Below are 12,434 nucleotides of genomic sequence, written 5' to 3' on the forward strand. Positions count from 1 at the left end.
GGGAATAGGAAAGTGATGGGACATTTAAAAAATGGGTTATACCCCTTTGGAAAAGAAATATGAATTTGGTAATATATGCAGAAAGTTTGATGACTCATAATTCTATGGAAAATGCAGCACTGACTAGAAATGCATCTTCTTGACTAGTCAGTCACACAAATTTCTTATCTCATCAGATGATAGTGGGATTACACGTAACATGTTTGCAGCGACTGTTCTTGAGAATCTCTTTAAACATTTACGTTGCCAAGTCAGTTTCTTGAAAAGCCTGTAGACTTTTATGGAGCTGCTGCCCAACCATCTGTGACTGAATAAACAACACCATTTATTAATAAACACATTTTATTAAGGGAGAAACAACACTTGAATATGTTAAAAAAGACCATAATTATTTCAAGACACTAAAAAGGCAGAATTAAGAGCACATGAATAATTAACGATCACTCAAATGAGTTTTATATTCCAACAATTAGTTGCCATTACAACCCTTCAACAGATGAAAAAGATGTCTTCTAAGATCTCGCTCTCCTCTTGGTCCTGCAAAGAGGACCGACTGGGGCCTAAAGGAGAGAAAAGGGTCTTCTGAGAGGACAGAGGGGTGACGAAACTCTTCCGGGATGAGGGGTTGATTCGGTACCTCTCTGGGTTAGATACAGGACTAAAAATGTCCAACAGCTCCATCAAAGAGTCATCCCACCTACCAATGGGAAAAAGAAACATGACTCAGGAAATGTCACATAATTATTTTATACACCAGAACAAAAGTGGACAAGTGGAATTAAAAAGCATGATCATTTACATACCGCTCAGAATGCTGCGCATCCTCAGATTTCCCTACATAAAAGCCACATTGTTGCATCTGACTAGACAACAGAGTTCACAGGCTTTGAAACATGTGGCCTAAGGGTGGGTATGAAGAACAAGCCAGCACATTTTTTTTCCTAGTTTGGAAGAAAAACTAAGAGCCGAGCGAGGAGATAAATAAATAAAATAATAAATAAACAAAGATTAAGCTAATAAAGATTCAACCCCTCAGTCGAGGTGCTTAATAAATTATTCATCGAGTACAGACGTGCACATTTCAGATATAAAACATGAATTCTTAAAGCACGCTCCACTGATGCTGCTAACATAATTCACTGCTCATTCTAAACAGCATTGATTTGCATCCAATGCAGCAGAAGGGATGAGTGTGTATTCATACAGATGTGTGTGTGTGCGTGAAAGGGATCTCAGCTTCTATGAGAGGCAGAAAACAGTGCCATCCACTAAGTGCTTCTGACATTTGAAAGCAGTATTTGCTTCATGGCCATGATAGTGGTGATTATACAAGACACTGAAAAACATGCCATCCACTATTTCCTTCACCTTTTGGGTCTGAAATCATAAAAGTATCAGCCAGCTACACCTGAAAATGTTTTCAAAGAAAGGTAAATAGAAATTAAAGGGTGTCAAATCTTCAATTTTCCATCCTTCTCAGGCAACACATAAGCTCTGACATCCGTGAGTAAAAACATGAATACACCAGAGAGACGCTTTTTAGTAGAAATTGGAGTTTTAATTCTAATCAAAAGAGACACGGACAGTGTTTTTTCATTTTTAATACCATAAAGCTGCTTTGATTTTAAACAATCTATTGTATAAAGTGCTATATAAATAAACACGATGTGAATTTACCGGAGTGCTGAATTACAGAGCTTATTTCACCACTGTCATTTGTTGTTTGTTTATTTTGTTATTGAAAGGAAAGCACACAACACATATTTCCATATTCATCTAAACGTCACTCTCAGCAGTGTGGACTGCTTAGGCATGTTCACTAACAGAATAGACCTTATTCAAATCAGCGTCATCTTTGATTTTTTGGGGAAATCAAAGTTAGGCTGTGAGACATAGACATGCATCTCTTCAGTGGGTTGTACTATTATATAATGTGTTTTTGGATTGTTTTGCTGACGAAAAATCTTTTCAAGAAATTTCAGAAGACAAAAAACTACAGGCAACATGAGCCGTAGAAAATGATAAGTGATCTAGGAGCTTTCTACAGCTTTTTACAGCGTATACCAGTGAAAAATGGCAAGTCTATCTGTCACAGCCTTGCTTTCCTACCCGTCATGGCTCTGCTCTGAATAAGGTCTATATACTACTTCTCACGTATTTCAAACTTTTTGTTACCCTTTTTTAAACAAAAAAGAACTTTGCCCATGAGTATATCAGGGCTTTAAGACAACATCCTAACTGAGATGTTAAGCATGCCTGAGATGCCTTAAAATGCTGTCTGGGGTAGGCAGCTCAATAGATTTTGGAACAGAGGTAGTAAATCGGTCACTCAATATTATATTATTGCAGTATATTCAGTTACATTAATGAATTTCTGTAAAATTTCACATGTAAAAAAGGTACATTGACAAAAGTGAAGTATGATGCACGACTCACACAGAAGTCACTTTGACACCAAACAGCTTTCTGTGTGAGCAACTTAAAACAATTGCGAAATCTACGTAGGAAAATCCTTGAATTCCTATTGAAATAACTGGATTTCGCCCATGAGAATTTGCCAAACAACAGTTAATGTGACAGCACTTTTATGGTGTTTTTTCTTTCTTTCGTTTTTTAGGCTTGCCACCCAAACAATTTTCATTGAATGAAAGCAGCCAAAACTTCTTACATGGAACACAATATAAAAAAAAATTGCAGGAAGACCATCTCAAATATTAAGGGTTTGAAACAACATCAGAGTGAATAAATGATGATAGACTCTTTACTTTCAGGTGAACTATGCCTTCAAAACCAAAAATTATACCAACTCCTCCCACCCTTCAAATGTCTATTTCAGTTGACCAGGTGAGGACTGAGCAAACTGGTGAATCTCTGCAAAGGTAAAGATGAGTTTTGAGGCTGACGGATTGATCCCCAGAGTGTTGAACACATGTTCACACAGCCAGCTCAGTGGGGTTCCTGAGCACCTGTTCCTCGTGCTGGGACTAATGAAGGTGCCCTAGCTCTAGAAGACATCCTGCATTGTTCTGCTGCCAACGATCGGAAACCCCCGGTACCCTGAGGACTACAGGCCAGTTGATCTCACATCACACTTTACGAAGGCCTCTGAGAAGCCGGTGCTTAGACAGACCACCTGGACCCACTGCCGTTTGTTAACCACTGACACAGCTCTGACCCTGGACTCTGGAGGCAGCGACCATTCACCATAAACAAACCTACATATGCGGCACTATACTGGCTGTTCTGCCTACTGCCATCAGAAAAAAAAACTATAGCTTGCCGTTTACTGCCTATATGAGAAATTCTTCATTAGGGACAAATCTGCAAACTACAAAAAAAGTTTGATGTAGCATTATTTTAGTACTGTATTTAGTATGTCGTCATAATTTAGAAATAAAAGGCCATTTATACTACCCTTTATACTACCCATTTATGTCTACCCTGATTTTAGCCCTCTGATTTGAACACTCCGTTGGAAGGGGCGTGTCTGCTGTGAGACTTCAATGTGATTGGCTAACATCTTTACATATTAAATAAGTATTACATGTGGAACTCTCTCGAAATCTTTTACTATTAGAGCTGTTGAGATTAACTAATCGTGATTATAGCATTACTCCTGTTGCAGTGATGAGCATTCTAGCCGATGACAGTCATGTCTGTTGAGAGCATGAATGCAGTGATCTCATCATTGCAACTATTTCTGCACTCTCATGAATGCTTTCACCATAACTAACAGTGCAAACACGATTTAAATAAGAGATTTATTGTGCAGTGTAGACAGCCTCATTGATTATAACATAATGCACATAACAGGTGCGCAGGTGCTCAAGATGACAACACGTGACGTTCCATTATACGCTGTTCACGTCCTTAGACTGGAAATGATTAGTGTCTATGGCAAAACTATCAACGCCTAAATTAATCTGAAGAGGTCAGGTGATACAGCGGTCACATGGTACAAGTAGGAGCTCTCAGAAAATTCCCATCTTACAAGCTGTAATTAAAAGTTCTACATGGATGTGAAAGCTTTTAACAAGATGAGATCTCGTAATTATGGTAATTACAACATGGCATGATCGCACCTTCAGTCACATATACACTCACCCTGTGTGATTGACAGCTCCAGCGATTCTAAAAGGAGGGTTTGATCGCTTTCTATATATAATTTAATCAAATTTAAATAACACATTTTCATGCTTCTAAGAGAAGCAATGTGAAGTTGAGCATTTACTCTCTGGTGTGATTTACTGACATAAAAAACAATAAACGATTTTGAAGACAAAGTATGTCTGACTGTACATGAATCATTACATATTAGAAATGACTGATCACAGATAAAGCATTAGAATTAACACGGTTACTTGCATGTTGTGGCATTACTGTCGGGTTCATATCTTACAGTAAGTGTTTGCAAAGCCTGCCCTGAAATACGACTGATTTACCAAAGAACCCACAGTAAAATGCACCTAACAAACAAGTAATGCTGAGACATTCACATATTTGAAAATAAATAACCACTTTCCTAGCATTAGGATCCTTTGGAAGTAGTGCTGCAAGATGCAAGATTAATCATATCGCAATCGCGATGTCAAGCCTATGCGATTATATGACCCAAAATGCTGCAATTTTATATGAAATAAACAAATTAGGGCTGTTAACACAATTAACGCAGCATCTGTTATTTTTTGTTATCCTTTGGCTAGTGTTACATGATCCCGCTCTTATTCGTGCAAATGCTTTTAAATCATTCATGTGCGACAAGTCAAAAGAGAGCACGCTTCCTGTGAATGTCCTGACTGTGACTCACAGAAAGACGCGCATTAGTATCATGCGCATGCACAGACCGCGCGCCAGAATACTGTTCTCTTTCGCACTTGAACGAACAATAACACACAATTATGCCATAATGTCATTTTGTCGAGTATCTTCACAACATAAGAGCAGTCTTATGATCAACGTAAAGAGTTAGAGAATGAGGCGCAAGTGAGATCCGCAGTCTCTGTCAGCAGCGGCTGCTCTTAAAGGGCCAGCAGCCAAAAAAACTTTCTGTCAGTAAAGTTAATCAAAGACCACAGGGAACAGAGAAAATTACTCACTGCTCTTGACTTAAGAACTTTTGTAGCTTTAATAAGGATTAGTCTATATATCATTTAGGATGTATGCAGCGCAGACTATTTGATAACTTTATTCAATTTCTGTTTATGTCCTACCTGTTAGACAGGAAGTATGTAAATATGAAATTTATTACGGGTTTATGTGAAGATTGTTTGAAATTCACTTAAATTAAAAGCTGTTATATTTTTTGGAGCCTAATAAAGGTTTAAAAAAAATTGATAGCTTTCAATTGTAATGATGGAATCACTGTAATGTTGGATGGCTATAATGAATGTTTAAAATGTGGGGGGGGGGGGGTCCTTTTTATCCAGACATCAATGGCTTATTGATCATTATAGGTTGTTGCTAGTTTGAGTTGAGAAATACACATTTCAGAATTACCACTAATCTGTGTGTGCATTTTGCTTTAGATCCAAGCAAGCTGACTTATGAAACCAGTTTATTACAGTATATCGCAATCGCAATATTGACCTCAATAATCGCAATATGACATTTTCCCCAAATCAATTCTTGAACACAGTATCAGCAACAGCATAAAACAGTTAAGGGGTAACTAAACCCCTGGTCAGAGCCTGACTCCACCCACTAGCGATATTTGAAAAATGCTGGAAAAGTGGGCAGAGCCCAGCGGAGATAGAGGCGACGAACCGAGGGCGGGGCTGAGTGGGGGGGGGGCGTGCATCTGAGACCCGCAGAGACGGATTAATTGACAGCTGCTGTCAGAATCTAAAATGGAGTGACTGGAGTGACGCAAGTAGCTTTGCAACAGAGCTGTCATTTTAAGTCGAGGATGTTGAATTGTCTGTGGAAACAGGGCCAGAGCCATATCAATTTGAGCCGCTGGCTCAAACTGCGGTCTTAACTCCCGCATCGCGATTGGCATCCGATGAGTTTTATCGAGTTGATGTCAATAGTGCGCGCTCTCTGTAGGCATATTCATGTTTTGCCGCTATGTGATAAAATCCAGCAAAATGCCCCACGCGTTTGTCGACCCGAGAGGATTAACTTTAGCCTAACCATAAATTGTGATTAAAATATATATGATCACTTACCTCAAGACGCTGCTGCAAAGTAGAGTTTGAGGGTGTAGTCTAATATGTAGTCATTGTTCATTGCCGAAGTATTTTTTGGCACACAGTGCCGCAACAAATCAATCACTCCTTTAGACTGGCTGCCTGCACATTCATTCACTGAGCTCGCGGCTGCTACAACTTGCGCTCTCTTTACGACTCAACCTCCACGGAGAGTTTTTAATGTTTTATCAGACAATAACTAGGCCTACTCAAGATTTTGCTTTAGGATAATTCTCGGGACAATCAGGGCAGGATTCGGAATTTGGGACAACAGCTTAGATTTCAGGACTGTCGAAACAGGGGTTTTGACGAAACAAGATGGTTTTATTACTGCCAAAGAGCGTGGTAGCGCGTACCAAGGGCGTGGTGAGCTGGAACCTGCTTTCGTCACCTGCCACCGCTTACGTCACGAACCACCCCAAACATCCAATAGGAAAATTCAACTGCAGTAGCCACCGTTCAACCTGAAGAGGGCAGCATTTAGATGTTTTCACACCATATATTGTAGAATTAAAACACTTTATACCGAAATGTCAAAAAAGTTACTCGAATCAAAGAACAGCGCTAATAAAGCCTCATTCTTACAGATCATTAACTATAAAAAGTTGGTTTAGGGTTTAGTTACCCTTTTAATGTTGACTCCTACATTAAGATTTCTTAATGAAATTACTTTACAATAAATATTATGTAACAAGAATTATGATCATAACTAACAAAAGCAAACAACTTTTGCACTTTATCTGTCAGGTATGTTTCATTTGCTAGCGATTACACAGCCAGTTACAAGCCTGTATGAGAAAGAGACCTACTCACTGAATGTCAGTATGCAACTTCATATATTTACTCAGAATAAAAAATTGCTACAAATATTTCATGACATCGTAATGGATCAAGCTGCCTAATGTTCTTTTGCTTTTAAGCCTGAAACTTGAATCTAGGTTTCGTTTACATCCATTCCTATGACAATGATAGTAATGTCCAATCCGGGAATCTCATTTTGTCGTTTTGGCGAATGACAATCGATTGCCATCCGACAATTCTTTTGCACATTTGCATCAGAGGGAAAGAGACAGAGAAAGAGAGCTTACACTAAGGGTGGATGGCTGTTGGGGTGGGACTTTGGCAAAGGCTCCCTCTAGAAATGTGAGAATTAGCATTTTTATTTGTTGATTTATTTAACGGACAGGCCTCTCAAACAGCCATCCATCAACGGACGACATTGCCGATATGAATAATGCATTTCTTACCGCCGGTCACAATCTATAACAAGGGAAGGGGTAGGTGTAGTTTGGGCGGGGGAGGGGGATGTTAGGGCGTTGGTAGGAGGAAATTGCCGGAGAGAATGTTAATGTGTTTGGCAGTCATATTTACCCAAAAGCTTTCAATGCTTTTCACAAGGTCCACTGGCGAATGACCACGAGACATTAATATCACTTAAGAGGAGGTTTGCTAAGTTCGAACCCTATCTGTTCATTCAACGGATCAGCTAGGCATTGGGAACAGAGCTCAAGATGCCTGGGGGGGGAGGTTGAGCTGAGCACTACAATAGCAGTATTTAACTCTCTAGATTATTGAAGAGAAAAATAAAATAAAATACTAAATCTTAAATTCTACAAAACTAATAAAATAAAAAATATTTTTAAATTATATATATATATATATATATATATATATATATATATATATATATATCAAATTTAAAAATAAATCAAAGTGACTTAATCAGCAAAGCTGTCTTCACTGCAAGCAGCCCAGGGCTCGAGACTAACGGCGTCCTATTAGCAGCCATTTTCAATACTCTTTTGAAGAGTATTATCGCTGTAGTTTTCTGCTCGGTGGTGGTTTTTACACATTATAAACAATATACTAGAATCTCTACCACTTAACTCATCAACTCAAGCTCCTACTCTCATCAATGTGAGAGTAAAATGCAGAGAGAGGATGAAAGACACTGAAAAAGAATCAGGTTCTACTTCAATAATTCCAAACAAAAGACAGTTTATCAGTTTCCTTTGCCTCTGACTCCAGTTATTTTACTGTTCTCATTAAAAATGTCTGTCACGCCTGAGAGCCCAAACAAATTTGTACCCAAACAGTAATATAAAAATCCTAAACGGAAAGTACTGACAAAACTGCATGTCAATTTTCTTTCAAATCAATAGTAAGCTAGGAGAAGCACAGGCCATGGGCAGGAGCACTGACATTTCTCACTTCAGCTCTATCGTTCAAAACAGCCCTGAAAATTTTAATGATACACAATTTATTTATTATTATTTTTCTTGTGAAGAGAAGAGTTTACAAGAGATGTCCCAAGTCTGCACTGCACAGGTTAATTTGAAAAGGTGAAGATAATTTGAAAGAAGGACGTGGTTTGATAAGCGTATTGTTTTGACGAGTCTTGCAGAGGTTGTTGAGTTTTATCAGTCTGACTGTATAATTCATCACCTTCTCTCTTTTGTGACACTTACAGTTCAGTCCACTCTTCTGAGCGAGATTAACTCGATTAAGACTTTTATATTTTTAAAAGGAACTGTGTGTGGAGCTAGCAATGCAAAAAATACACCATCATGGTGGTATGAATTTTAGTAGTAATAATATATCCACAAAGTCTCTGTGGTCTTTTTCAATGTAAGGAATTTTACGACAGTTTTATCGCCCACCAAGTGAAAATAGTAAGTCTCCTCAATCATTAAGTTCCACAAACGGTGTGGGACAACAAACATGCCAAAGTTTAATATATTGGGTTCAACATTCCTACCACAAAGTATGAATAGTAATAGTGACACTTGCCTTAGCAAAACTTTAAAATCCCTCAATTTAAAAGGCAGGACCGATCTAAGTGTGTAATAATGCAAGAATCAGTACTTGGGTTCACACACTCGAAGGATACTGAGAATCAAAGAAAACTACCTGTTTCAGGTGGAGTGAAATGTTATGATTTCTAGTCACAAGATCCACTTGATAGTTCTTCTAAAGTGTATCCCTGTGGCATCGGATCCATCAGACCTGAGGTTGTCTTGGCAGCATCCAACCTCTGGCTTCTTAAAAATGCATAAATAAACGACTTGCTTCATTGATTTCTTCAAATCAGGTTTGGTTTTGAATAATGCAAAAGTACCATCTAGACAGCAGGATAAAATAAAATATTTATCATCTATATATGTACTTTCCATAGCGCTGGTTAGGGTAAACGGTCATCTTGTTAGAGTTTATGCACCTTTTTAGCATTAGTGTTTCCCATGATGCTCTTCTAACCAGGTCAAGATTAGCAAAGACGAGTGTCTCCTTTTAAATCAAAATGGCAGTACTTAGAGAAATGTCTAACTAAAGATATATTTTATTGCCTTTTTTATCACATTTTATCCAATTTGTCGTCACAATGAAAGGTGAAACCAGAACGGTCACTTAAAATTCAACAGTTTGACTTCATTAAGAGACAGATCTCTGCCTTAGTCTTAGTTCACATTTGGCCCTTATCAAGTTCTCTAGTACTGTACATAATAAGCATACGCAAGTATTCAATTCCCTGTCAGTTCTGACATTCTCTTGGTATGCCTCCCACAAATATCATGGCTGCACACAAAGCAACCTAATTTTCCCAGCCCCTGTAAAAGTTCTGGATCGGTAATGAAACATCTGAGACAGAAAGGAACATATTAATGCAAAATATTCACCATAACATATAATACAGGGAGAAAAAAGGCAATTACTTCTGAAGTCAGGACATTTTCTTCTAGAAAAAAACAACGCCTAACAAACGACTTACAAATAATCTGCATTTTTCAGAGATGGCATGTTAAACGAGACATGCTCATACTCTCGCAGTGAGGGTTGGGAAAAAAGACATGCTGTCACATTAATTACCTTTCTACGTTAAAAGAAAACGGTAATGAATTTCCTCCCTATCCCAGAGTGTGTCTCGCGCTAGCGGTCAGTGATTCATTCTCTGCCTCACTCTTTCTCATTAAGCTGAGGGAGGCGGCGCATTCTCGGCCCGAGCTGGAAGACTCGGTTCAATTACACCTGCTGCTGGGCCCTGCTACGCCAGCTAATGGGACTCAGCTTGGCTCCTGTCAGCCTCAGCGCTGGCCGGCAAAAATCTTCATTTAACTCATCAAACAGGCCTCGCACTGCATTGGGCCCAGACCAGCTTTCTCTTTTTTTCCTCTTCCTTCACTTCTTCTCCCTTTTTCCTTGTTTTATTTGGATTCCCCCATATATCAGTTCACCCTCCCCTTCTCCTCTTTCACATTCTTGCATTAAGAAGCTCTATCACAAAGGCAGGGACTCCAAAAACACAATTAATACATGGGCTTGGCCCCTGCTGTGCTGTTGAGCCAAAATTGCTGTCACTTCCCTCTTTTCACTCCTTCTTGAATTGAACTTGTTAAATTGTATTTAATCAATCTTTAAATTGCAACAGCAGGCTCTCTACAGAATCCCACATTGGCAGAGTGGCCACACAAATGGCAAAATTTCAGAAAGGGTGTGGAAAAACACATTGGTTGTGTTAAGACAGCTGGGCAGGACCTAGACAGGCTGTGATGACTTAGATGAGTGAATAAAGAAAGTAATCCACGGCATAGAAAACAGAAGTGGACCAAAGACAGAACCCTGAGGGACACCTTAACTCACCTGGAGGCCTGTGGAGTCCTGGAAAGGCCAAGAGGAGGAATTTTGTGAAGAGCAGACGTCTGGAAGCTTTCTGCAATCACAGGAGAAGTGGCCATATCCTTCTTGGTAATGGAGATCTCTGCAGGGAGAAAATTAGAGATACTTGAAATGATGCAATGCAAATTTCTCATTTAGAAGGTAAAGTAAAAAGCAGTAGAGAATAACTTATTGAGCATAATTTCTTGTTAACGTACCTTGTGGAAGCTTGGGTGTACTTTGCTGAATACTTGATGTTTGTTCCTGTGATTGTATGTTACTCAACGGTTGTCGAACACTTCTCTGCAGAATGTGTGACTCTCGCTCTTTTATTTCACTACTGAATAAGAAAGAGAAAGAAAGATACTATTCTACACCATTTAAAAGTTGTAGTTTTTTTCTTACCAAGGCTTAATTTATTTAACCAAAAATACAGTAAAAATAGTAATAATATGAAATATTATTACAATGTAATCTTTTCTATTTTAAAGGTGCCGTGTGTGATTTTTAGCGGCATCTGGTGGTGAGATTACGAATTGCAACCATCAAAAGTTATGAGGCAGACAGGAGAGGTCATCATCAGAGACAGCAGAGAGTAGCCAGATAAGCAATGATGTTTCTTTACAAAGATAAATTAAGAAATGATGTTTACTTTATTATTCACATAAAGATGAAAAAACCGCACTCTCTAGTTATATCTCATATATTTATTAATACCATGTCCACACAGACGCGTTTCAGCCTAAGCCATCATCAGTGTGTGGTGTGAAACACCAAAGGGAACTATTCTCAGTACTACTTTATTATTCAGTAATACGATATGTTATTGCGAATATTATGGTTACTTTTTCATCATTATGTCAGTGTTTTATTCGCTGACTTTAGCTAGATTCTTTGCATGAAGAACAACATAGTGACGAAACGAATTTGTCCGTTTAGGGCCACTGTAGAAAACATGTCTGCGCAAAATGGTGCATTTCAATGTAAGGGGACCCGCGGTGTATGTAAATAGAAATGGCTCATTCTAAGGTAATAAAAACATAACGGTTCACTAAGTAGAGTCTTTATACACCACTGAAAACATAGTTATGTATATTATATTGCATTTCTTTCTACAGATCCTCCTAAATATTACACAAAGCACCTTTAAAATATTTTAAAATGGAATTCTTGTTATGGCAATTGTCATTATTACAGTCATCAGTGTCACATGATCCTTCAGAAATCCATCTAATATGCTGAATTGGCGCTTAAGAATCAATTGAAAACAGTTGTGCTGCTTTATATTTTAGTGAAAACTGTAATACTTTTTTTTCAGGATTCTTTGATGAAAATTATTCTTTCAAAAACAAACCCCACTGACCCCAGTCTTTTGAATAGGGAACTTTTGTATATTTAAAGATTTTGACTTTTGACTTTTTCTTTATCTCTCCAGCTCTTTTTGCATTCAATGCTATTTTTAAGACAATCTTTACCTTTGTGTTACCTGATCCATAACAAAACAGGACTGTGGACCTTCATTAAAACTGCTGTCTCCATATAAGGGCTTCTCAAAATCTGTTGTGGTTGCTTGCTGAAGCCTTCAAAAGACAAAAA

The 12,434-nt window shown here is 38.3% G+C and overlaps 1 protein-coding gene across 2 annotated transcripts in view; it reads right to left on the reverse strand.

Moving 5' to 3' along the window:
* Positions 1-324: 324 nt before the first annotated feature.
* The window catches only part of kiaa1328 (KIAA1328 ortholog), a 30,669-nt gene continuing 18,559 nt past the window's right edge, over positions 325-12,434 (reverse strand). For both annotated transcript variants that reach the window (XM_077248665.1, XM_077248666.1), the window contains exons 8-11: positions 12,314-12,418; positions 11,057-11,178; positions 10,824-10,941; positions 325-697 (exon numbers count right to left, since the gene is read on the reverse strand). In XM_077248665.1, coding sequence (XP_077104780.1) covers positions 490-697; positions 10,824-10,941; positions 11,057-11,178; positions 12,314-12,418 — 553 coding nt within the window. In that variant the 3' untranslated portion in view covers positions 325-489. The remainder of the gene's footprint in view (positions 698-10,823; positions 10,942-11,056; positions 11,179-12,313; positions 12,419-12,434) is intronic.

The sequence above is a fragment of the Siphateles boraxobius genome, unplaced genomic scaffold (genome assembly GCF_051911475.1).
Source record: "Siphateles boraxobius isolate OS27281-9 unplaced genomic scaffold, OSU_SipBor_1 11, whole genome shotgun sequence".
NCBI classification, from domain to species: domain Eukaryota; kingdom Metazoa; phylum Chordata; class Actinopteri; order Cypriniformes; family Leuciscidae; genus Siphateles; species Siphateles boraxobius.